At 43.5% G+C, this 27,135-nt stretch overlaps 1 protein-coding gene and 2 pseudogenes across 1 annotated transcript in view; 2 read left to right on the forward strand and 1 right to left on the reverse strand.

Annotated features, from left to right (window-relative positions):
- Positions 1-14,765: 14,765 nt before the first annotated feature.
- LOC104671838 lies at positions 14,766-15,637 on the reverse strand (annotated as a pseudogene).
- A 1,366-nt stretch (positions 15,638-17,003) lies between these two features.
- Positions 17,004-17,982, forward strand: LOC104671839 (annotated as a pseudogene).
- A 3,231-nt stretch (positions 17,983-21,213) lies between these two features.
- The window catches only part of MCUB (mitochondrial calcium uniporter dominant negative beta subunit), a 117,340-nt gene continuing 111,418 nt past the window's right edge, over positions 21,214-27,135 (forward strand). The window contains exon 1 of the mRNA XM_010375467.2: positions 21,214-21,462. Within this exon, the coding sequence (XP_010373769.1) occupies positions 21,364-21,462 (99 nt within the window). The 5' untranslated portion in view covers positions 21,214-21,363. The remainder of the gene's footprint in view (positions 21,463-27,135) is intronic.

Below are 27,135 nucleotides of genomic sequence, written 5' to 3' on the forward strand. Positions count from 1 at the left end.
TGCTAAAAATACCAAAATTAGCCAAATGTGGTGGCAGGCACCTGTAATCCCAGCTACTCAGGAGGCGGAAGCAGGAGAATCGGCTGAACCTGGAGGCTGAGGTTGCAGTGAGCCAAGATCATACCACTGCACTCCAGCCTGGGCAACAGAGTGAGACTCCGTATCAAAAAGAAAGAAAAAAGTAATATATATGAATCAATACATTTTCATTAGTCTGTGGACATTACCAAGTACTTATTCTGTTTGTATTCTAAAACAAATGGTGCTACTTTCAAAAATACTCTTAATTAGTAAGTATAATCTTAAATTCTTTCTCATTTGTATTAGATGTTTTTGCCTGCACACTTATAGCAAGAAAATTTTAGTAACACATGTGACTATCCCATTTATTTAATTGACTTTAAGATTGCCATCTTGAATTTTGAAAGTGATTTTCTTCTGATCAAGAAACTTCTCATTCACTAACAACTTATTTGCTATAAAAAACTGTTAAGGATCCATTAGATTATGTGACGTAAATTTTATTCTGTACACTATGAAAGTCCCCATCAACAAACTCTGGAAGGAAAAAGACTCTGGTGGCTCATACCTATAATCCTAGCACTTTGAGGGGCCAAAGTGAGCGGATGACTTGAGCCCAGGGGTTCGAGACCAGCCTGGGCAACATGGGGGAAACCCTGTCTCTACAAAAATACAAAAGAATTAGCCAGGGATCGTGTGCACCTGTAGTCCCACGTACTCCAGAGGCTAAGGTAGGAGGACATCCTGAGCTGAGGAGGTCAAGGCTGCAGTGAACTCTGACCACACCACCACACTCAGTCTGGGCAATAGAGTGAGGCCCTGTCTCAAAAAAAAAAAAAAAAAAAAGAAAGAAAGAAAATAAAAAGACTTGCTGTGTGTAGTGGTTTATTTTTACTGGTTTTGTGCTTTCATGGATCTCATTTCTTTGGATAAAAAAAGTACTCTCGGCCGGGCGCGGTGGCTCAAGCCTGTAATCCCAGCACTTTGGGAGGCCGAGACGGGCGGATCACGAGGTCAGGAGATCGAAACCATCCTGGCTAACACAGTGAAACCCCGTCTCTACTAAAAATACAAAAAAAAACTAGCCAGGCGAGGTGGCGGCACCTGTAGTCCCAGCTACTCGGGAGGCTGAGGCAGGAGAATGGCGTGAACCTGGGAGGCGGAGCTTGCAGTGAGCTGAGATCTGGCCACTGCACTCCAGTCTGGGTGACAGAGCGAGACTCCGTCTCAAAAAATAAATAAATAAATAAAAAGTACTCTCACATTCCCTGATGGAAATTAGAGGTTAAATGACTCACCCTAAATGACTTTACTTACTAATTAGTGACAATGCTAATAGTAAAAATCCAAATGTTCTCCCTACCCACAACCTACTCCCACCCCACCCCCCACCCACAGGACCATACTTATCCCTATACCATGCTGCCTCTAGTAAGAGAGAATCTGAACATTAAGAGAAACTAAGCCAGGCATGGTGGTGCCTGCCTGCAGTCCCACCTATTCGGGAGGTTGAGGCAGAAGAATCACTTGAAACCTGGGAGGCAGAGGTTGCAGTGAGCCGAGATTGTACTACTGTACTCCAGCCTGGGCGAGAGCCAGACTCCAACTCAAAAAAAAAAAAAGAGAGAGAAACTATAGTACTCTAAGGGCAACTAAGTACTTCAATTTCACCCTAAAAAGTATAATTCTTCTTTATAAAAGACAAAATTCTTTTGTCTTTGGATATTTTGTCACTCATTCAATAAATCTTTATAAGCATTTAATGCTTGCCAGATACTGTTCTAGGCACAAAATAAAATCCTCACTTCCACAAAGCTTATACTCTAAAGTGAGAACGTAGAAGACTGGGGAGAGGCAAAAATCATTTTATATAATTGGTAAGTGTGATGTATAATTCTATGTAAGTATGATGAATGTTATGAAGAAAAATCTCAGAAAGGAGATGGAAAATACTGTTTTTGATAGTGACCAGGAAAGGCTCTTTTAAGAAGATGAGAGTTGAGCAGAGAGCTGAAGCCACGTAGATACCTGGAACAAGAACTGTCCAAATAGGAGAACTTTGTGGTAGATGAATGTAGAAGTTACCTTCTGATTGCTCTTTTCTCTGTGAAAGAAGCAGGAGAATTATCAGCTGAAAAGGGGTAAGAGGGTTAGAGGTTTTGCGAAATAGTCTAGGAGAGTAAGATGTTGAATTTACCAGTGGTATGTAGTAGGATTGTGAGGGCCCATCTTGGGCTGTGAGTCAAACTTAAACTAATAAGCATAACTGTGCCTCTTTCCTCTAGCTATATTCAGTGTTTGGTAGAAAGTTGGATTTAACCACAGTTGGATACAAGGAATAGAGGAGGAGCAAGGGAATTTAGAATGTATACAAGGGAGTGACTCTCATTTAAGCTACAAGAGCACAAAATGGGTGATGGATGGAGATGGGTAGTGCTGGGTAGCGGGCTTAGTTGTTTGGAGGTCCCATTGAGGTTAAAGAGCTTTTAAGAGTATAGATAGGCCGGGCGCGGTGGCTCAAGCCTGTAATCCCAGCACTTTGGGAGGCCGAGATGGGCGGATCACGAGGTCAGGAGATCGAGACCATCCTGGCTAACACGGTGAAACCCCGTCTCTACTAAAAAATACAAAAAACTAGCCGGGCGAGGTGGCGGGCGCCTGTAGTCCCAGCTACTCGGGAGGCTGAGGCAGGAGAATGGCGTAAACCCGGGAGGCGGAGCTTGCAGTGAGCTGAGATCCGGCCACTGCACTCCAGCCTGGGAGACAGAGTGAGACTCCGTCTCAAAAAAAAAAAAGTATAGATGTCAGAAAGAATGAGTTGGAAAAATAAAATGTAGTGGTTAGGATATGAAAAGCTTGGAATTGAGATTTGTGGGAAGTTTAGGTAATGACAAGACTAAGGGGAATGAGTGGTTGAGATGTTATTAAAAATAACTAGAGGTAGGGATGTGAGAACTTAGAGCTCGGGGTTTCAAATGGATCATCTATTTGATTATTAAAATTTTCCCCCAAAAAATGACAGGAATAATCCTGGGGACACGGGGACAGTAAATGATTGCAATAAGGAGGAGTGGTAAGGGGATATGCTGAGGGCGTGAGGTAGGCAAGGAGGAAGAATAATCCAGATGCCTGCAGAGGAGTTGAGGGATGCCTGCCTGGGGTTTAGCATCAAACACAGCCATCCTTTGACAGGTTTGGAGGAAGATAATATCCTCAAGACAGCCAGGTTTCAGTTAGCGTGTGTGGAGACTGACATAAACCAAAATATAGTCATGACGAGTAATCCTGATGGGAAGTGGATAATTCATTCTCATTGCCGTCTTTTGGCCATTTGCTTTGTGAGGCAGGGAGTGTTGGGTGAGATCAAGGGGTAAGATTGTCAGGAATTCTGTGAGCTGCTTTTTCAACTAACTAAAAACAGATAGTGGTTCTTAGTGTTAGTGGTAGGGATGGGATCAGAATTTCCTGGGAGAGCTTTTTGGATACCTCAATTCATATTCACTACCTGATTAGGGACCTGGCAAGAGATACATTAAAATGCATACATTAATTATTAAAAGTATTCGTACATAAATATGTATATATGTGTGTGGCAAATGCTATTTGATAGCTATTACTGTTTTTGACTTGACTGTTACGTATTCAACTTGTGAGGCTAGGAAATGCACATGTTAGCAGTGTTAAATAAACCGTGAGCCCTCCTCTTCTAAATATCTTCTCACTAAAATACCTTTGAAGACATAGGAAAAGATGAAAACTCACAACAAAGTTGAAAATAACATTGCAGACATTATCTAGAGAAAACTAAAACTTACTGAAAGAAGACGATTTATGAAAAAAATGAACACTCAGCCGGGTGTGATGGCTCATGCTCGTAATCCCAACACTTTGGCAGGTCGAGGTGGGAGGATCTCTTGAGGCCAGGAGTTTGAGACCAGCCTTGGTGGCATAGCAAGACCCCATCTCCATAAAAAATAAAAATAAAAAATTAGCCAGTTGTGGTGGTATGTGCCTGTAGTCCTAGCTGCCTGGGAGCCTGAGGTGAGAGGATTACTTGAGCCCAGGAGTTTGAGGCTGCAGTGAGCTACAGTTGCACCATTGTAATTCAGCCTGGATGACAGAGCAAGACTCTGTCTCAGAAAAAAAAAAACACAAATTTTTAAAGAAAAAAATTAAGAACATTCAAGCTTTGGCACGTGAAACCTAAAAAACAAAAATAGGAAATACTACATAATTCATTCATCTTTTGCCTCTGAATTCAGAGACAGGATCTGTATCAACCAGAAAATTGGTATCCTCCTCCCGTCTGCATTCTTATAATAACTGTAAGAAGTAGTACTTAATATAAAACAAGTGGGTGGAAAGTATGTATGTGTACTTGGTTTAAGTGGAGAAGGTAATCATAATCAGGGGACACGGAAGCTATTAATGTATTCATTGCCTTCAGATTATACATGGGCAGATCCAAAAATTAAATTTTTTTTTGTTTCCTTTAGTAAACAATGCACAGTTCTGTGGATTTTCATTTTTGGACCAATGAGCATTACTTACAAGTAATTACTTACTAGTAATGCTATTACTTACTTAATAAGTAAATTACTAAAGACCACTAAAATGTGTTTCCACAAATGAAAATCAATGTTTTATTAGAGTTTGCTTAGGACTCTACTTATAAGATGCCTGGTTCCTGTACAAGGTTTATAATTTTGCAAGAATGCACAAAAGTGTTTATACAGGTGTTGTCACACAGCAGGTCAGACAACTGACAGAAACTGTCCTACGGTCAGTACTCAAGCATTTTCTTATGAGTGTATCATCCTGTTGGGAGGTGTTCATGGTTTTTCTGCTATTTTTGCATTTCAGATATGTATTATTTTAGTTTAATAGCCATTGAGATTGCTATAGATTATTTGATTTGTGTATAATGATGTATATATGCATATTTCACTATATTTTTCTAGTTTTCTATAACTGGGTTTTAAATATTTTTGGTAGAATAATATGCTTTCATTGCTAAAAATAAATACCCCTCTATATTGCTTATAACATTTTGATGATGTAGCCAGTGAATATGTGCTAATTTAAATAACTTGTATATATAATTAAGCCACCTGCCATATTATAACTGGGTTCTTTTTAACTTAATAAGATATTGTTTTATAATATTAAATCATATGTTTAAGCTCATTCTCTTTAAAAATAAACAATAAGCAATTTCTATATGTTCCTCTCAGGTCTTTATTAGGAATTTGCTTTAGAGCAGGGATTGTATTTTGGATTTTCTTTAAACTTCTTATCCCACTTCACATATCCCCAGGTACTCTTCCCAAGACAGGATACATGACAGAAACACATTTAATTTAATTGAACAACTGGAAAAGCTTATTAGCCTTTCTTATAGTGGAGTCATTTCACAGTGACCCTTGGGAAATCTGTAAAACATTATACCAGTTAGGAGGACTTTTTCCCTTTTTTTTTTTTTTTTTTTCTGAGACGGAGTCTCGCTCTGTCGCCCAGGCTGGACAGGCTGGAGCGCAGTGGCCGGATCCCAGCTCACCGCAAGCTCCGCCTCCTGGGCTCACGCCATTCTCCTGCCTCAGCCTCCCGAGTAGCTGGGACTACAGGCGCCCGCCACCTCGCCCGGCTAGTTTTTTTTGTATTTTTAGTAGAGACGGGGTTTCACCGTGTTAGCCAGGATGGTCTCGATCTCCTGACCTCATGATTTTGTATTTTTTTAGTAGAGGCGGGGTTTCACCGTGTTAGCCAGGATGGCCTTGATCTCCTGACCTCGTGATCCACCCGTCTCAGCCTCCCAAAGTGCTGGGATTACAGGCTTGAGCCACCGCGCCCGGCCTTTTTCCCATTTTTAATGAAAGTTTTTATGGATCTTTTTCCCCTATAGTCGATTTCTTTCAAATTCTGCTTCTTTGGGGCTTAGGTCTTATGACTTGCATAGTAACAACAGAAAACGCCTATTACATGCACTTCCTATGGAACCAGAAAAATTCTAATAGAATGGAAGATAACTGTTTCTCTAGCCTGTCTCCTATTAGTTATCAAAAGCTGGTAAGTAAGTAATTATGTTCAGAGTTAGGAATAATAGAGGTAAATGGAGAAATGGATGAATAAGATGTTTAAACAAGAAAGGTCAAAATTTAAAGCTGTATTTAATAACTAGGACCCTGAATACTATGTTCACAAGCAAAAAGTGGTCTTTCAAAAGGTTTTTACCAAAAATGTAATGAACCTAAATTGTCTTCATAGCATTTATGGCACTCTTTTGGGTCATAATCTGTGAGGAGTAAGGACAAAATTGGGGTGGAGAATGAGTAGGAACCAGAATAATAACTTTGAAAGGAAAAGAAGGTAAATGTACATCATTATAGGGCCTGTTCTTTGTTCACATCCAGGCTTTGCAAATGCTGCTCCCCTGCTTGGAAAACCCTGTCTTTCATTCCCTTCCTGGCTTTCTTAGCACTTCCTCCTCCTTATCCTTCAGAATTCAGCCTAGGGATCATTACCTCCTGGCAGCCTCTCCTGATGGCTCTCTCATCTGGGTTAAATACTTCTGTGTGTATCCATAACACATTCTCATCTCTACTATAGCCCCCGTCAGACTGTGTTACAATTGACATTCTCCCTCAAACATGGGAACCAGGTTCTCTTAGTCATAGTGCCCCCTATACCTGACATACAGTAGGCATTTAGTAAATGTTTGTTGAACCTTTTTTTCCCCCTGAGAGATAGGGTCTTGCTAGGCTAGAGTACAGTGGTATGATCATAGCTCACTGCAGCCTCAAATTCCTGGGCTCAAGGGATACTCCTGCTTCAGTCTCCTGAGCAGCTGGGACTATAGGCATGTACTACCATGCCTGGCTAATTATTTTTTGTAGAGACAAGATATTGCTATGTTGCCCAGGCTAATATTGAACATCTAGGCTCAAGCGATCCATCTCAGCCTCCCAAAGCACTGAGATTACAGGTGTGAGCCACTGTGTCCAGCAGAACCAATGTTATGCCAAGCTAGAGAGAAAATGCATTGAAGACCTGTGAATAAAAATAAAGACAGTTTCAGTTGGATAAGAGGAGAAACATACTATAATACACTAGATAGAAATTGAAAGAAAATCTGGCATAGAATGAGAATGGTGCCAGAAGATGGATAATAAACCTTACGAAAATTCAGGAGTATACCACCTCTGAAGTTGAGTTTCAGTGGTCTGGAGCATGTTGCAAGATCCTCACTAATACAGAAGACAAGTTGCAAGTTGCTGCTCCCTGTGCCACTTTCCACAATGCGAGGCACAATGCTTGGTGGCTTTTTTTTTTTTTTTTTGGAAGCTATGTATACAACATTTCAGTGTGCTACTGTACTCCATAACCAAGTAACTTGTAAGGCTGCCAATCTGAGGTGTGGTTAGAGCAAAAGAAGGCTCTACATCAACTCAGACTTCAGTGCAAACTGTTTTGCCACTTGGGCTTTATTGACGCAGCAGATCCAACTCGACAGGGTCTGTGGCAAATACAAATGCCATAACAAGCCTCAACCGGAGAGTCAGACTTCTCTAGGGTTTTAGAGCAGAGCCATGCCCTCTTCTGCAAAAACAAACAAACAAACAAAAAAAACCAAAACAAAAAAACAAAAACAACAACAAAAAAACCTTTGTGAGAGTAGCTCTTAGATTGTTATTGAGTTGTCTAGTATATGATGTCGAATGTCCTTGGGATCTATGCTGACCAGTGTGAACCAAGCAGTAGGAGTGAATATGCACAGTAGCGATCTATCGTTAAGTGGCAGCTTAACATTAGTATGTAAGGGATCAGGCTCAGCGGATCCTAAAGTCAGTTGCATGAGCAGGCAGCTCCGACTCAAGACATTGCTTCCTTTCCCTGCATTCACATTTATGGCCTCATGGGGATGTTTTCCTATAATCAGTTAAGGGAGAAACTAAAACCTGAATTTAAGACAAAGTGCTGGCATCAACTGGTCTGCTATAGTATTAGTCTAATAATAAATCCTCTTTTTGGGCAAAACTTCAAGCAGTACAATGATTGACACTTTATGAGATGTAGATCTCAAAAGATGTAGATCTATGCAGCTTCATAGGCAATGGCAAATGACTAGATGACAAAGGTCTTGGCAGGAACAGGATTAGAAAATTGGTGACAAGGAGGTTTGGAGAAGAGGAATTTGAATGAACTTCACGAAATGGACACAGCACATGAGATAGTTGTGTCCCATATCAATGCACCCCAAAGGGCATCTGCAGCAAAATTTGTCCATCTCAATCAGGTGGAGAAGGTGACCCATCCTGTGAATATCAGCCTCTTTCTGTAGCCACCCCAGCATTTGCTCAATGGTTCATGTACAAAGTTACCATACTTGTAAGGATAGAAGCTATGTGCGGGCTAAATATTATGGATGTCCCTTCACCAAGGCTGATCTGGCTACTGCCACTGTTATTTCTAAGCATTGTCAGCTGAGACCTACTTTGATTCCTCAATATGGCATCATTCCTTGGGGAAAACTGGTAGCCACCTGATATGTTGATTACATTGTACCCCTTTGATTGGAGCATTTGTCCTCAATGGAATAGACACACAATCTGGATATGGATTTGCCTGCCCAGATTGCAGTGTTTCTGCTACCACCACCATCTGTGGGCTTACAGAATGCCTTCATCATTGCCATATGACCTCCACAACATTGCTTCTGATCAAGGAACTCATAGCAAAAGAAGTGTGTTAATGGGAATTCACTGCTGTTACTACAACCTGTCACCCTGATATGGTTTGAATTTGTGTCCCTGCCCAAATCTCATGTAATCCCCAAGGTTGGAGGAGGGGCCTGCTGTGAGGTGATTGGATTGGATCATAGGGGCAGATTTCCCCCTTGCTGTTCTTGTGATAGTGAGTTCTCATGAGATCAGGTTGATTAAAAATGTGTAGCACCTACCCCTGATTTCTCTTCCTCCTCCTCTGGTCATGTAAGACATACCTGCTTCCCCTTAGACTTTGGCCATGATTGTATGTTTCCTGGGGCCTCCCCAGCCATGCTTCCTGTACAGCCTGTGGAATTGTGAGTCAGTTAAGCCTTTTCTTTATAAATTACCCAGTCTCAAGTAATTCTTTATAGCAATGCAGGAACAGACTACTACAGACCCCCCAAAGCAGCTGACCTGGCAGAAAGGTGGAATGTTCTTCTAAAGACTCAGTTATGGTGATGGTTGGAGTATCATCCTACAGAATACAGTATATGCTTTGAATAAGCAACCAACATTTTTCTCCTATAGCCAGACACACAGGTCTGAGAATCAAGAATTGAAAGTGAAATCATCCCCTTAATATAGTCCCCGAATTTTAGGGTCTTAGTTTACAAAGGAGAGATGCTTAGTTCTCAAAGGGACCCAGCGTCGTTCTAGCTGTATTGGAAGTTATGAGTATTACCTAGCCATTTTGGGCTCCTTCTGTCAACAACCAGAAGGAGAATCGTCCGGATTATGAAGAGGAATTGATTTGCCGTGACATAACTGGGCAAGGAGGACTGTGTCTAGAGGATTTTTCCAGAGTGCCTCTTAATACTTCTATGTTCAGTACTAAAAGTTAATGAAATATAACAGCCTAGTAAAAGAATGGATCACTGATGATTTAAACTTTTCAAACGTAAGATTTGCATCTCCCACCAGGTAAAGAATGCCAACCAACCAACATTCCATACTGTGCTGAAGGGAAATTAGAAGACAATCTGAGAGGCATAATGGAAATAAATTTGATAGTGAAAAAGAATTCAGTTGTAGCACTAGATGTGTCACAGTATGTTAGACTGACTGTAATAGAAAGAATATGGGTTTGCAAGCCAAACAGCAAAATTTGAATTATAGTTCCTCTGTTAGCTGTGTGACCTGGGGCAAGTCTTTAAACTTCTCTGAGCCTTCATATCCCTACTAGAGAATAATAGTTCCTTGGTAAGAGTTTTGTGAGAATTATATGGAACGAGTATGTAACGTTTCCTGTGCAGCACCTGGCTTGTAGTAAATACTTGATAAATGGCAGTCAATGTCTTAACAAAATAACAGCACAACAGTAAGAATAGTAATAATACTCCCACATTGAGCCTGCCCTTTGCCCTCCTATCACTTTCCACCTTCACTGAAATTATTCCACACTGGACATGGAAAACCAAAATATTATCATGTGGGCTGCTGCCACCTCCACTGTTTACTGTGATCGATGTATTAACTACACTTTTTTGCTTCAGACTATCCAGTACAGATGGGTATACAGAAAGAAGCAAGTAGTCTTAGTTCATTACATGTACATACCATCAGACTTCAAAACTCGATGCTCACCAGTAAGCCACAATTGTGGGGTTTTTGTTTTTGTTTTTTGTTTGTTTGTTTTGCTATCAGGTTTATTCTAAAAAGACAATCTCAGGCTTGGCCGGGCGCGGTGGCTCAAGCCTGTAATCCCAGCACTTTGGGAGGCCGAGGCGGGCGGATCACAAGGTCAGGAGGTCGAGACCATCCTGGCTAACACAGTGAAACCCCGTCTCCACTTAAAAAATACAAAAAATTAGCCGGGCGAGATGGCGGCGCCTGTAGTCCCAGCTACTCGGGAGGCTGAGGCAGGAGAATGGCGGGAACCCGGGAGGCGGAGCTTGCAGTGAGCTGAGATCCGGCCACTGCACTCCAGCCTGGGCGACAGAGCGAGACTCCGTCTCAAAAAAAAAAAAAAAAAAAAAAAAGACAATCTCAGGCTTTTGACCTGTTTATTAAAATAGTGGTTATGACCTCTTAAACTTCTGAGCCTGTATACATGGTGTTCCTCCTGCTAAGAACTCATCTTGGCCGGGCGCGGTGGCTCAAGCCTGTAATCCCAGCACTTTGGGAGGCCGAGACGGGCGGATCACGACGTCAGGAGATCGAGACCATCCTGGTTAACACGGTGAAACCCCGTCTCTACTGAAAAATACAAAAAACTAGCCAGGCGAGGTGGCGGGGCCTGTAGTCCCAGCTACTCAGGAGGCTGAGGCAGGAGAATGGCGTAAACCCAGGAGGCGGAGCTTGCAGTGAGCTGAGATCCGGCCACTGCACTCCAGCCTGGGCGACAGAGCGAGACTCCGTCTCAAAAAATAAAAAAAAAAAAACTCATCTTTACTTTTTTATCTGGTTTGCTGCTCTTCCTCCTTCAGTTATTAGTGTATACTGATGCCAACCTGTCTCTTACCACTAGCCTAGGCGGGGTCTCCCTGCTGTATATTCCCATACGCCCTTATAGTTTTCCTATTAAAACCTTTATGTCATTTTACTTAATTACTTGTTCACTAGGTGAACAAGCTTCCCCATTAGGTTCTGTGTAAGTAAGAACACAGAACTCATCTTTAAAAAAAAAAATTCTTGCCGGGCGCGGTGGCTCAAGCCTGTAATCCCAGCACTTTGGGAGGCCGAGACGGGCGGATCACGAGGTCAGGAGATCGAGACCATCCTGGCTAACACGGTGAAACCCCGTCTCTACTAAAAATACAAAAAACTAGCCGGGCGAGGTGGCGGGCGCCTGTAGCCCCAGCTACTCGGGAAGCTGAGGCAGGAGAATGGCGTAAACCCGGGAGGCGGAGCTTGCAGTGAGCTGAGATCCAGCCACTGCACTCCAGCCTGGGCGACAGAGCAAGACTCCGTCTCAAAAAAAAAAAAAAAAAAAATTCTTAAGTCTCAATTTTTAAAATAATTTTTATTTTTATTTCAATAGTTTTGGGGGGTACAGGTGGTTTTGGTTACATGGATAAGTCCTTTAGTGGTGATTTCTGCGATTTTGATGCACCCATCACCACACCCAAGCAGTATACACTGTACCTAATATGTAGTCTTTTGTTGTTGTTGTTTTGGTTTGTTTGTTTTTTTGTTTTGTGAGTTGGAGTCTTGCTCTGTCACCCAGGCTGGAGTGCAGTAGTGCAATCTCGGCTCACTGCAACCTCTGCCTCCCAGATTCAAGCGGTTCTCATGCCTCAGGCACCCGAGTAACTGGGACTACGGGCACACACCACCACGCCCAGCTAATTTTTTGTATTTTTAGTAGAGACGGGGTTTCGCCATGTTGGCCAGGCTGGTCTTGAACTCCGGGCCTCAAGCAATCCACCCACCCCGGCCTCCCAAAGTGCTAGGACTACAGGCACGAGCCACCGCGCCTGGCCCCAATATGTAGTCTTTTATCCCCACCCAACCTTCCCCCCACCTGAATCCCCAAAGTACATTATATCATTCTTACATCTTTGCATCCTCATAGCTTAGCCCCCACTTATAAGCTAGAACATACTATATTTGGTTTTCCATTCTGGAGTCACTTCACTTAGAATAATGGCCCCCAACTCCATCTAAGTTGCTACAAAGGACATTATTTTGTTCTTTTTATGGCTGAGTAGTATTCCATGGTGTGTGTGTGTATGTGTGTGTGTGTGTGTGTGTGTGATATAAATATATATATACCACATTTTCTTTATTTACTCATTGGGTGATGGGCATTCAGGTTTGTTCCATGTTTTTGCAGTTGCAAATTGTGCTGCTATAAACGTGTGTGCAGGTGTCTTTTTCATATGATGACTTCTTCCTTTGTGTAGATACCCAGTAGTGGGATTGCGGGATTGAATGGTAGATCTACTTTTAATTCTTTTTTTTTTTTGAGACAGAGTCTCGCTCTGCCCCCAGGCTGGAGTGCAGTGGCCAGATCTCAGCTCACTGCAAGCTCCGCCTCCCGGGTTCACGCCATTCTCCTGCCTCAGCCTCCCGAGTAGCTGGAACTACAGGCGCCTGCCACCTCGCCCAGCTAATTTTTTTGTATTTTTAGTAGAGACGGGGTTTCACCGTGTTAGCCAGGATGGTTTCGATCTCCTGACGTCGTGATTCGCCCGTCTCGGCCTCCCAAAGTGCTGGGATTACAGGCTTGAGCCACCGCGCCCGGCCTACTTTTAATTCTTTAAGGAATCTCCATACTGTTTTCCATAGTGGTTGGACTAGTTTACATTACCACCAGCAGTATAAAAGTGTTTTCTTTTCACCACATCCACACCAACATCTATTGTTTTTTCACTTCTTAATTACGGCTATTCTTGCAGGAGTAAGTTGATATCTCATTGTGGTTTTAATTTGCATTTCCCTGATAATTAGTGATGTTGAGCATTTTTTGACATTTGTGGGCTGTTTGTATATCTTCCTTTGAGAATTGTCTATTCACATCCTTTGTCCACTTTTTGATAGGATTATTTGTGTTTTTCTTGTTGATTTGTTTGAGTTCTTTGTAGATTCTGGATATTAGTCCTTTGTCAAATATAGTTTGTGAATATAGAAACTCATCTTTTTTATTCATCACTCTACCATCAGCCTAGAACAGTGTCTGGCAAATCCTCATGTACTACTAACCGTAAGTTTGTGTGTTTCTATTATTTTTAAAGGTGGTTGTAGTTTTTTTTTTTTTTTTTCCTTTGAGACAGAGTCTCGTTCTGTCACCCAGGCTGGAGTGCAATGGAGTGATCTCGGCTCACTGCAACCTCCGCCTCCCTGGTTCAAGTGATTCTCCTGTCTCAGCCTCCCGAGTAGCTGGTATTACAGGTGCACACCACCATGCCTGGCTAATTTTTTGTATTTTATTAGAGACGAGGTTTCACCATGTTGCCCAGGCTGGTCTCAAACTCCTGAGCTCAGGCAATCCACCTACCTCGGTCTCCCAAAGTGCTGGGATTATAGGCGTGAGCCACTGCGCCCGCCCTATAAGTGGTTGTAGTTTTAAAGTCCTGTTTTATTATTGATCTATTAAGTTTATTCAGCAGATATTTGAGAACCTACTACTTAGGTGCTGGTGATAGAGCAGTGAACAAAACAGACAAGGTCTCTTCTGTCATGGAGCTTACATTCCAGTTGGGGGAGACAGATTTTAAAATTATGTAATATGTCAGGTAATGATTAAATGCTGAGGGGAAAAAAAAAGCAGATAAGGGCTAACTAACAGGAAGTAGAAGTTAATACAACCAACCGCATCTCAGCTCACTGCAACCTCCGCCTGCTGGGTTCAAGCGATTCTCCTGCCTCAGCCTCCCGAGTAGCTGGGATTACAGGTGCCTGCCACCGTGCCCAGATAATTTTTGTATTTTTTTAGTGGAGACGGGGTTTCACCATGTTGGCCAGGCTAGTCTTGAACTCCTGACCTCAGGTGATTCACCCGCGTCGGCCTCCCAAAGTGCTGGGATTACAGGTGTGAGCCACTGCACCCAGCCAACCCCATTTTAAAAGAGTTTTTTCTTCTTTTTTTTTAAACAAGAGAAAATAGATACATGTTGGTCAGTGCTAACTGTCCATATTCACATAGACACACAGTGTACTTTCTGAGCCCAACATACAGAGAAAGGAGGCAAGAAGCTAGAATTCTATGCACTGCTACGCAGGGGCCTAGCATCCTCCAGCTTCCAGCAGAGCGAAGGGAGCAGGTTTTTCTTTTTTCCCACAGAGCTCGGTGGTGTTGATTCCATACAGTTTTTATTCAGGCAGGAAGGGATAAAAATGAATTTCAAACAGAAAGGGGTAAAGACTCTTATTGTATTCTGCTCAAGATATTTCCCCCAAATAAGTGTAGAAAAAGGAGACCTCAAGAATAAGGCGACTGAGCACAAGAGGCAAAAACAAAACAAAACAGACTACAACTTGCCCCCAGGGACTGGATAAAATTTAAAAGGGGGAAGGTTGGAATCCATCAGTGTTCTATTAGTCATCTCTTTCATCCTCCTGTCCTTCCTCCCCTTCATCATCATCATCTTCACCTTCATCTTCATCCCCTTCTTCATCAGTGTCTTCTAATCCTTCCTCCTCCTCCTCATTATCATCTTCTTCTCCTTCATCATCCATATCGGGAACCAAGTAGTACTGTAATGGGTTTGGCCAAATACCACCTTTGATGTCCTCTCCTAAGTCATCGGCCCTGCATCAGAATGGTCAGTAAACCAGGTCAAGAAGCTCTCTGGTGCCTCATGCTGCCTCTTCCTGCTGGCTTTATTCTGCATTTGACTTAAATGTTTAGTCACATCCTTTCCAGACTTCCATTTGATTTCACTGGACTTTGAAGATGGATTAACTCTCATTCAGATTAAATTCTTTGAAGAGAACTTTATTTTCAAAGTAAGGATTTTCATCAAAATAAAAATCTACTCTGTAACCTGATTTAATATCTTCAAATTCTGTCACTTCAACTCTGGTCAAATAATGCAATGCCTCTTCGTTTTCATTCCCCACCAGTGCAGACACTTGTGGATGATTGCCAAACGTTGTTACCCCCAAACTTAGGATTTTGGAGATCAATTCTGACCTCTTCTAAAAAAATGGTTGGCGGAGTTTGTTATATTTCTGTTTTACTTTCAAAATCTCCTCAATGTCTTGTTCATTAAGTCTGTCTATTTCATTTTGTATTTATCAATGTGTTCAATTGCTTCTTGCTGTTCTTTTTTGCCCTTCTTCAGCAAGCCTACAGAGGCCGAAGTCTCCTCCGGTTGCAGAGCAGGAGGTGGTCTTGGTGTCTTCTTTTGAGACAGGAGGGGAGACTGGCATTTGGGGGCCATGCTGCTAGGGAAGCCCAAGAACCAGACCACCAGTCTCCTTGCTCTTCAGGAAGCAGGCAGAAAACTCTAATTTCTTGTATTTAATTTCATGAACATAGCTTATATGTTAGCAAGTTTAAGGTCACTTTTGAGATTCCCTTTGAGGCCTACCATGTGGTCATTACATTGTGAATCATCCATATGTGTTTGAAATAATGTGTACTCTCATTTGGGTACAGAGTTCTTTATGACTCTATTAGAAATGGAGGTCCAGGACATGGAGGCAGAATAGGGAAAGGAATATCCTCCTCTATTTACCATTAAAATTCAATCAAAGTGGGAGGCCCAATGGATAACAGGAGTATTCCTGGAAGCCATTCCTACATGGGCATGACTAGCAATATCTTAACGATACATGGAAATGACCGTGAACCGCACAAAAATATCCCACTAAACCCAAAGTAAATGTATCTCCAGCTCAGCTTGCTCTTTGCTTCCTAGAGAGACGGAAAGTAGATTAGTAGTTGCCTGGGGCTGGAGGTAAGAATGGAGAGTGATGCAAATGAGGCTGAGGAATCTTTCTAGAGTGATGGAAATGTTCTAATTGATTGTGGTGACGGTTGCATAACTCTGTAAATTTGCCAAAAATAACTTTTTTTTTTTTTTTTTTTTTTTTTTTGAGGCGGAGTCTCACTCTGTCGCCCGGACTGGAGTGCAGTGGCCGGATCTCAGCTCACTGCAAGCTCCACCTCCCGGGTTTACGCCATTCTCCTGCCTCAGCCTCCCGAGGAGCTGGGACTACAGGCGCCCACCACCTCGCCCGACTAGTTTTTGTATTTTTTTTTTTAAGTAGAGACAGGGTTTCACCGTGTTAGCCAGGATGGTCTCGATCTCCTGACCTCGTGATCCGCCCGTCTCGGCCTCCCAAAGTGCTGGGATTACAGGCTTGAGCCACCGCGCCCGGCCCAAAAATAACTTTTAATAAGTCAAAATTATGTAGATCATACCTTAATAGAGCTGTTTACAAATTTTTTTTGAAAGCGAGATCAGAGATTCAAATGTGAAAAGGCTGTGACATATAATACTTATGAACTAGCTCACACTGAGTAATCGTTTTGTCTCATCAAGAGTCCTATATACTGTGGGAAAGTTTGTCGTGCACCCAAAACATCTATGTGTGCTGAGCGATTTTGTGGACAGTGCCTCCCGGTAAACCCGCTCTGTCTGCAGTGTCGGGAGCTTCTCCCACAGCCATTTGCTGATCCCATCTTTGTGGCCAGATTCTGTGCTGCAAAATGGACATCTCCTCCTCGTCTTCTCCAATCCCCTTCTTCCTAATAAAACTCTTTTCTGGAGAAGCTGAGGTCAACATCAAATTTCAAATATTTAAAGTGGATACAAAACTATTTCAACAATGCAGACTATTAGGTGCATTGTTGTGGTCAATGGAGTTGTTGGTAAAACATGTCTCCTGATATCCTACACAACAAATTTCCATCCTAATAGGTACAGACTGTTTTCGACAACTATGCATTCACAGTTAGGATTGGTGCAGAGCCATATACTCCTGGACTTTTAATACTGCCGGGCAAGAAGATTATGACAGATTATAACTGCAGAGTTATCCACAACAGATATATTTCTAGTCTGTTTCTCAGTGGTCTCTCCATGTTCATTTTAAAGTATGAAAGAAAAGTGAGGGCCTGAGATAACTCACCACTGCCCAAAGACTCCTTTCTTGCTTGTCATGACCCAAATTGATCTCAGAGATGATCCGTCTATTATTGAGAAAATTACCAAAAACAAACAGAAGCCTATCACTTCAGAGACTGCCGAAAAGCCAGCCCACAACCTGAAGGCTGTCAACTGTATGGACAGTCCTGCACCCACACAGCAAGACCTAAAGAATGGATTTGACAAAGCAATATTGGCTGATCTGGAGCCTCCAGAACTGAAGAAGAGCTGCAAGCCTATGCTGCTGTGAACATCTCTCCAGAGCCCTTTCTGCACAGCTGGTGTAGGCATCATACTAAAAGCAATGTTTAAATCAAACCAAAGATTAAACATTAAAATTCATTTCTGCAACAATGACAAATACCCTGCACCAACCCACACGCATCCGTGTGAGACAGGGATTATAGGTATGGCCCCCTTCTCCCTCCCAATGCTAGTTACTTCTGAGTAATTGTGTATTATTAGAAAAGTGATCAGTAGTCATTTTTGGTTTTTGTTTCAAAAAACAGTTTTGTTTTTACTTAAAAGCAAGGCATGCTTGTGATGATTGTAACAGACTAATCGGAATTGTTGAAGCTGCTCCCTGAGTCCATTCTGGAGGGTAATCTGGGACATCTTAGTGGGGTTTTATTTTTTCTCTTTTTTGGAGGAGGAGTGTTTATAGGGTTTTTTTTTTTTTTTTTTTTTTTTGAGACGGAGTCTCGCTCTGCCGCCCAGGCTGGAGTGCTGTGGCCGGATCTCAGCTCACTGCAAGCTCCGCCTCCCGGGTTCACGCCATTCTCCTGCCTCAGCCTCCCGAGTAGCTGGGACTACAGGCGCCCGCCACCTCGCCCGGCTAATTTTTTTGTATTTTTTAGTAGAGACGGGGTTTCACCGTGTTAGCCAGGATGGTCTCGATCTCCTGACCTCGTGATCCGCCCGTCTCGGCCTCCCAAAGTGCTGGGATTACAGGCTTGAGCCACCACGCCCGGCCTATAGGGTTTGTTTTTTAGTCCTTTTTCTTTTCTTTCTTTTTTTTTTTTTTTTTTTGATTCATTAACCAGTGGTTAGTCCTTAAGAGGAGAAGCGTGGATTGAATCCATATTCGACTTCTTAGATCTAGCTTAAAAAACATGTTCCCTATATGGGGTGCTTTTAGGAAAGAATATAGTAAATGCCTTATTTAATAACATACTCCTTTTTGAAAGTCACCCTTTCTCTCCACCCTTGAGTAGGCTCAGTGTTTGATGAAACTCATGAAAGTGGGTGGAAATTGTCTTGCCCCTGTTCTTTTCGCGGATGCACTAAATATGTGACTGTGACTTTCAAGGAAATTTGTTTGCCAGTTGCTGATTTTTGCGGAAGTTAATTTCTAACTTCTTTCACTGATGAATAAAGAAAAGTATTGCACTTTTGAAATGCAACAAGTGGATTGAGTTTGTAACTTAAAAAACATTTTCCCCCTGTCAGTCATTGTCTTATATTGCTTATTATAGATTTGCAATCAATAGTATATGATGTTTCTAGAATGCAGCAGAAGACCTGGTAGGTAGAGGGAATGTGAAGAGCGGTACCAGAAGACCGACATCTATAGAATGATTCACAGCCTCTCAAGTTACAAGGATGGAGACCTGCTTCATTAAGAAGCTGGGGTGTAGTGGGGATGGATAGAACACTTAACAACATGAGGTCAGGGGAATCCCCTCACTTCTGTTTCGCAGACGAGGAACCCAAGAGCTGCCAGATGAGGCTCTCTGGTTTTTTTTTTTTTTTTTTGAGACATAGTCTTGCTCTGTTGCCCAGGCTGTAGTGCAGTGGGGCGATCTCGGCTCACTGCAACCTTTGCCTCTCGGGTTCAAGCAATTCTCCTCCCTCAGCCTCCCGAGTAGCCGGGACTACAGGCGCGTTCCACCATGCCGGGCTAACTTTTGTGTTCTTAGTAGAGACAGGGTTTCACCATGTTGGTCAGGCTGGACTTGAACTCCTGACCTTGTGATCCGCCCATCTCGGCCTCCCAAAGTGCGTGCTGGGATGACAGGCGTGAGCCACCGCGCCTGGCCGGCTCTCTGGTTTAATAAAAATTGTGGAAAGAATCTTACCGAGATTCTTCATAAATGTTAATAGGGATTTTTATCAGTTTTAGTTGTAGTTTCCAATTTCTAAAAATGTTTAGGTAATTTTTTACACCTTTCAGAACCTAGCTCATGAGTGTTGAATCAATGCTTTCTCATGTCAATTCTTTGTATAGGCATTCTTTTCAGATCTATTAAACAAAAACCCTTCACAACAACAAAAACAAAAACAAAAAATACACGTTTCTTTTACTTGGAGCACTAGCTAATAGGAGGAAAAGATTCAGGTAAGGTAATTTACCTTCCCATATGAACTTAAAGTTTAATGTGTCACTCTCCATCTAGGGCAACTGTATTTTGAAAGAGAGAGACGCTAAGTTAACACAGGTGAATCAGTCTTTAATGGTGATGAAGGTTTTTTTTGTTGTTTTTTTGAAACAGAGTCTTGCTCTGCCGCCCAGGCTGGAGTGCTGTGGCCGGATCTCAGCTCACTGCAAGCTCCGCCTCCCGGGTTTACGCCATTCTCCTGCCTCAGCCTCCCGAGTAGCTGGGACTACAGGCGCCCGCCACCTCGCCCGGCTAGTTTTTTGTATTTTTTAGTAGAGACGGGGTTTCACCATGTTAGCCAGGATGGTCTCCATCTCCTGACCTCGTGATCCGCCCGTCTCGGCCTCCCAAAGTGCTGGGATTACAGGCTTGAGCCACCACGCCCGTCCAAAGTTTTTTACTATCGTAGAAACTTGCGATTCTTTCTCTTTTCAATAAAGAAAGGAGACCGCCAGGAGTGATTTGCCACTTGTTGCGTGTTTGCCAACTTTGATTCATTAACTGAAGCCTCTTGCTGATTCAGCAGATAAAAATGCGGGGTGCCCAGTTAAATTTGAATTCAGTTAAACACCAAATAATTTAGTATATCCCAGATATTTCATTTTTAAAAGAATAAATGTGACCCATGCAATACTTGGGACATACTTATACTAAAACACTATTTGTATCTACAATTCAAGTTTAACTGGGCATCCAATATTTTATCTAACTACCGTACTGTAAGCTAGCTGTGCGAAAGCTTGGTTTAGGTTGCTCTTAAATGCCTTTGGTTTTTTTTTTTTTTTTTTTTTTTTCAAAAATAAGTAGTCTCAAAATAAAGTATTCGATTTCCCAGTAATTAGAAAAACTCAATTCCGGTTCCGAAGCTTCTTCAATTAAAAAGGAGCTTCAAAAGAGAAGTCAATTCTGTGAGAGACACTCTCCCAAAAAGCTCGGGTTTGGGCCACTATACCGTGAACTACAAACCTCCACAGGGGTAGGCCCAGGGCTGCCCGCCTGACACCGTGCTCGCCAGTGAGCAGGGGCCCGGCGCCACAGCCCCGGGCAGAGGCCTTGGAGGTTGCAGAGGTGGGGGGCCTCCGCCGACCTGCTTCGCTCTGTCTTCTCCAAGCTCAGTGGAGAAGACCAACTTCCTGAGCGGCCCTGCCCCCTCCAGATGCTGGACGCTCTTTTCCTCTCATACCCCACTTCTCTCCCCGTGCGGGTTGGATGGAGAAGACGGCGCTCAGAGCACGCAGCGCCGGGAATTAACAGCGAGTTTTAAAATCTGGAGCTCGCAAGGTGTGCGACGCCTGCTACTGTTCATTCCAGAGGGGCTTCTGCTGGAGGAGGAGGGGGCCCTCGACACCTAAGATGCAGACGGCGGTTCGCTCTCTGGCTCCCGCTCTTTTTTTCTTTTCTTTTCCTTTTTTTTTTTTCGTCAGAGGAAAGAAAACAGTCTTGCGCCCGGATGCGTAGAGAGCCGACAAGTGGAAACAAGGACACACCCTCCCGTGAGCCCGCCCCAGCTGGAGCCGCGGCGCGCTGAGCGAGCAGGCTGGGCGGGGAGGCGCGGGGCGGGAGCGCCCACAGCTCGGAGCCGCCAGGCGCTGACGAGGAGCCCGGCTGAGGGAGGATGCGCGGGTGACGCCTGCGGGAGCTGCACGCCCGGACGGGAGGATGCTCCCGAGGGGCCTCTGGCGGTGGCGCGCGCGGCTGCTGTCGACCCCTGGCACCTGGGGCCCAGCGAGCCCGTGGCCGCTGCCGCCGCCGCCCCAGGTAAGAGCGGGTGCGGGGCCTTGGGGTCCGGAGTAGGCGGGTGCAAAGTTTGCGTTGGACAACTTTGGCGGGAGCAAAAGCCGAGCGGCCGCGCAGTCGACTGCGTTTTGCTAGCTGCCGGGCTCCGCACGCGGGGTGGTCCCAACAGCTGGTGGCCGGGGGGCCGAAGTGGGTCACGGAGGCCAGGGCTGAGGTCAAGACTGCGGGCCCGGGGAAGGTGAAGCCGGAGCGCCGCGGCTGGGGGCGCCTCACCCGGCCGAGATGGGGTGTGGGGACCACCAGACTTCGGCCTGGGAGCAGCAGAATAACCTGGGAGGCAGTTTCTGGGCTGCAGCCCGGGGGCAGGAGCAAGTTTCCAAAGCCGCTGCGCCGCGGGGCGGGTTCCCTCTCGGTAATCAGTGGCGGAGCCCCTAAGGAGCCCGAAAACGATGAACCGGGCAGTGACCGTCCCGGGTGTGGACTGTCGCAGAAGAGTGAAATTTCCGTCCTGAAATCTGCGAGCACCTCCCTTTCCCAGAGGGAAGAAAAACTCGCGTTTTGTTCAGACACCCGAGAGACGGGTGAATCATGAGTGTGGGCTGGTGAGTAACAGTTGGCCTGACACCGTTGTATTGTGGTCTGTGGAGAACCGTGGCTTGAAGGAGGAGGAGAGAGTGAATGTGCACCAAAAAAGACAAGAGGGGGAAACTCGGAAACGGAGTTTAACGAGGATTGCGATGGAGCCTGACAGAAGCCCGGGAGCGCAAACTCTGACCCAGATGAGGAAAGACAGCCTTTAAAAAAAGCCTTCAGGGTGTGTGTGATTGGGGAGGGAGCTGTTTTCTGAGTTTTAGTTTGTTCCTCCCCCACGCTGTTAGATTAGTTTCAGATTGTTGAAGGCTTAAAAGCCCAAAGTAAGCAGTGTGATTCTCTTGTCACTTTCATTTCCTGTTTATTTTGTTCTTTTTTTCCCCTTCCCCTCCTTTTCCTCCAACTGTCTCAGGGCTTAAGTTTCAGTTGATGCAGGGAATATTTAAATGAGTTTTTTTTCCTTTTCATTGAGTTTGTGACCAAAGGATTAAATGCATTTAGAAAATCAATTCCCGGAATGTTTGAAAGAGAATGAGGAAGGCCATGTTGTTACTAAAATGTAAGAAAAGGAGCAAACTCCCTAAAATGTAAAATGGTAGACTTATAAAGTCATTGGGGAGATGGGCTTTTTATACTTTTAAAGATTGTTACTTTTACTGTTAAGTGTTGCATTTCATAGTCAAAGATATACCAAACATTAAAACAACCCAATACAAGGAACCCCTTTCACACACCATTTTAAACACAGATTATTATTATTTTTTTTTTGGACAGAGTCTTGCACTGTTACCCAGACTGAAGTATAGTTGCGTGATCTCGGCTCACTGCAACTTCCGCCTCCTGGGTTCAAGCGATTCTTCTACTTCAGCCTCCCCAGTAGCTAGGATTACAGGCGCTTGCCACCACACCCGGCTAATTTTTGTATTTTTAGTAGAGATAGGGTTTCACCATGTTGGCCAGACTGGCTAGTCTCGAACTGCTGACCTTGTGATCAGCCCCCATCGGCCCCCCAAAAGTGCGAGGATTACAGGCGTGAGCCACCATGACCAGCCCCAGGTGTTTTCTATTAAGTCCATTTAATACGTTGAGTAGCATTGTTACGGATCCCGCGACTGGCTGCTCTTTCTCAAATTATCAACTCCAATCCCTTTTCTCCATATTTCCCATCTGATGCTATCTAGGGTGGAGCCATTGCATACCTCAGCAGGAATGTGGATACCCTTTTAAAAGAAAATGGTGCCATCGGGCTTATTAGGCCTAATAACAGGGAAACAGTAGTTAGGAGTCATCGTAAGAAGCCTTATGTTTGAATGTTTCTAACTTGCAAATTTTTGTTTTAAGCCAACTGTCCAGCTATAAAGACAATTTTCAGAACTTGAGAAGTGGAAATGCTGCTCCTTTAGATGCAGCTTTTAAATTTTACCATGAGGAAACCGATAGAAATATTCTGGCTCTTTAGGAGTTTTAGCTAGGACTACTAAACCATTTTCTGCTAATCAAATTACCTGGCTATCGGGACATTTTCCATTCTAAGGTTTCACTCTTTCGTGGTTTTCCCACTTGTTATGAAATGTCCTATGGCTAAAGGTAAGTATTATTTCTATATATTTTTCCCATAAACATTCAGACCCCTAGAGCCTGTGAAGCAGCTAGAAAAACTCGTTTGTGACCTGACAGCTCATAAAATCTTAGCTTGCAAGGACTTGTCATAAGCAGTATTTCAAATAAGTGTTCCCAACTATAATTGGTCTTTCTGAAGTCTTTCACACTTCTATGAGTGTGCCTTATAGGAGCATTTAATAACTTTGAAAAATACACAATTCTCATCCTTCATATTGTATGTGACCAATTGTCTGCTAGTGTTTTCTGGGTGAGGGAAAAAAAAAACAGTTTGTTGACATGGATATACAGAATTGTTTTTTAAAGAACACATTTAGTCTGAAGTGTAGTAGAGCAATAACATATTGTATTATCTTTGGGCAAGGCATGGCCTAGTGGCCATAATCGCGTTCCGGTGGCAGCATCTCTGCTTGTCAGCACTCTAGCTGAGTGGTTGTCAGGGCAATCCATGGCTCCTGCTGATGTTTCTGTGCACAAGGACTCAGCTTTGAGTATTTGTGGTGCTTGGTGAATTACATCTAAACAGAAAGCCCTTGCTTAAATGTGCCTTTCTTAATTTGGGTTTTCTGCTACTTAGATTGAGAAACTCCCTGATACGATTTCATGTCCCCAGTACAGCATTTGAGTCCCTTCATAAGCTGTGTTTAAAAAATTTTTGCATGAAGCACTTTGCAAAGCAGCTTAAGTATCGAGTGTGCTTTTTTTAACTTCTAGAAACAAAGCATATGGATGTTTAAATTCCACCACAAGATGTCAATTTAGAAATTGTTTTCATCTTTTTAATTTAATGAACATATCGTTCTTGTTTGACATGTTCCGGCCGGGCGCGGTGGCTCAAGCCTGTAATCCCAGCACTTTGGGAGGCCGAGACGGGCGGATCACAAGGTCAGGAGATCGAGACCATCCTGGCTAATACGGTGAAACCCCGTCTCTACTAAAGAATACAAAAAACTAGCCGGGCGACGAGGCGGGCGCCTGTAGTCCCAGCTACTTGGGAGGCGGAGGCAGGAGAATGGCGTGAACCTGGGAGGCGGAGCTTGCAGTGAGCTGAGATCCGGCCACAGCACTCCAGCCTGGGTGACAGAGCCAGACTCCGTCTCAAAAAAAAAAAAAAAAAAAAAAAAAAAAAAAAAAAAAAAAGACATGTTCCTATTATCTCTTGTATTTGCAGTTGGTGCATTGTATTCTATTCCATAAAACTAACTTCAGGGCCCTCTCCTGAGGAGAGCAATTGGTTGTGTGTTGGCGATTGTATTTACACTATGGAAAAGACATTGATGCTTTTATCTCAAAGTAATGCTAGACCAGTTTGTCTATTAAATATTAAATATTACCACCTTTGCAGCACTTAAGTATTAGTGTTTTTTTTTTTTTTTTTTAGATTTTGCTTTTTTGTTATGATTAAATGGTATTAGTGCTGTTTTACAGCAAATTCTAAGCTAGGAAATCATTTGTGTCTTGGCAGAAAGATATTTGTTGAATGAGGTACCTGTGAAACTAAGGTAGAAAACCTCAAGCTAAATATTGATTAATCTAACTAACATCTGCTATGTAAACTAAATGCGTTTGGTTCATGGAATAGAAGTGAACAACTAATTTGGTTGGTGTTAGGCTAGCAATGCGACACGTGAATGCCTGCCAACCTGGCCCTGCCACCACTTAGCCCTGTGAACTTAGCCGAAGTCATTCAGTATATTTGGGCCTGTTTTGTCACCTTCTCAAAACAAAGACATATGTCTAACTGATCTTAAAAGTCCTTTTCATCCCTAAAATTGCCATTTTGTTGTTTTACCAGGGGAATATAAATATACCATTGAACAAAGTATTGTCAATGTTAGAATAGTCTTAATGATTGAAAAATTATCTTTTATGATCTTAGGCAGTCAATAGAGTGGTAGTTTTACTTAGTGGTTGTAATAACTGTTTTTCCTCTTTTTTTTTTTTTTTTGAGACGGAGTCTTGCTCTGTCGCCCAGGCTGGAGTGCAGTGGCACGATCTCCGCTCACTGCAAGCTCCGCCTCCCGGGTTCACACCAGTCTCCTGCCTCAGCCTCCCGAGTAGCTGGGACTACAGGCGCCCACCACCTCGCCCGGCTAATTTTTTGTATTTTGAGTAGAGACGGGGTTTCACCGTGTTAGCCAAGATGGTCTCGATCTCCTGACCTCGTGATCCGCCCTCCTCAGCCTCCCAAAGTGCTGGGATTACAGGTGTGAGCCACCATGCCTGGCCACTGTTTTTCCTTTCAAAAGAAATTGAAACTTGGCTGGGCACGGTGGCTCACGCCTGTTATCCCAGCACTTTGGGTGGCCAAGGCAGGAGGATCACTTGAGCCCACAGGGTTGAGACCAGCCTGAGCAACATAGCGAGACCTTGTCTCTACAAAAACAAACGAGCAAACAAACAAAAAACACAAAAAATTAGCCAGGCATGGCCGGGCGCGGTGGCTCAAGCCTGTAATCCCAGCACTTTGGGAGGCCGAGACGGGCGGATCACGAGGTCAGGAGATTGAGACCATCCTGGCTAACATGGTGAAACCCCGTCTCTACTAAAAAATACAAAAAACTAGCCGGGCGAGGTGGCGGGCGCCTGTAGTCCCAGCTACTCGGGAGGCTGAGGCAGGAGAATGGCATATAAACCCGGGAGGCGGAGCTTGCGATGAGCTGAGATCCGGCCACTGCACTCCAGCCCGGGCGACAGAGCCAGACTCCGTCTCCAAAAAAGAAAAAGAAAAAAAAAAAAAAAAAAAATTAGCCAGGCGTGGTGGTGTGTACCTGCCTGTAGTCCCAGCTACTTTAGGAGGCTGAGGTGGAAGGATCGCTTGAACCCATGAGGTTGAGGCTGCAGTGAACTGTGTTACACCATTGTACTTAAGCCTGGGAAACAAGAGCATGACCCTGTCTCAAAAAAAAAGAGAAAATGTATTTGATGGGGTTCGCATATCATAATGAATTAGAGTAAGTCTGTCTCTAATGCTGCATTCTGTTACCAGTGTTTTTATCTGTGAAATCTTTCTTATTCAGGATTATCTTCAGAACCCTAAAACCATTATATAATAGACATCTTAGGTTATCCTACAAGTTATCAACCGTTAGGTAATGAGCAAAACAGCATTATCTCAGCCATATTCTAGAAGAATCTTTTTTTATCCCATTTACTTTAACAGTATTAATTTTCCTTGTTTTTTAAACACATACCAGCTCTCTGTTCTCTGAGCTGTGTATTTAATTTGTAGCATAGGATCCTTCTCCCACATATTTTCACTGAATTTTCCACATTGGCATATACCTTTTAAAAAAGAGGTTGATGAAACACGGTAGTCAGTTAAAAGGTACCCATTAAGAGGACCCATGGAAGAAATTGCTGTCTGGTCTTAGAATAGTTGGGTTTCTCCAGAGCAGATGCAGGGTATATTATACAGACAGTGAAGAGTATAGGCAGTGGTGTTGTTATGTGATGGCTGTCAGAACGCTGAGGATCAGATTT

This window comes from Rhinopithecus roxellana, chromosome 2, assembly GCF_007565055.1.
Source record: "Rhinopithecus roxellana isolate Shanxi Qingling chromosome 2, ASM756505v1, whole genome shotgun sequence".
Taxonomy (NCBI): Eukaryota; Metazoa; Chordata; class Mammalia; order Primates; family Cercopithecidae; genus Rhinopithecus; species Rhinopithecus roxellana.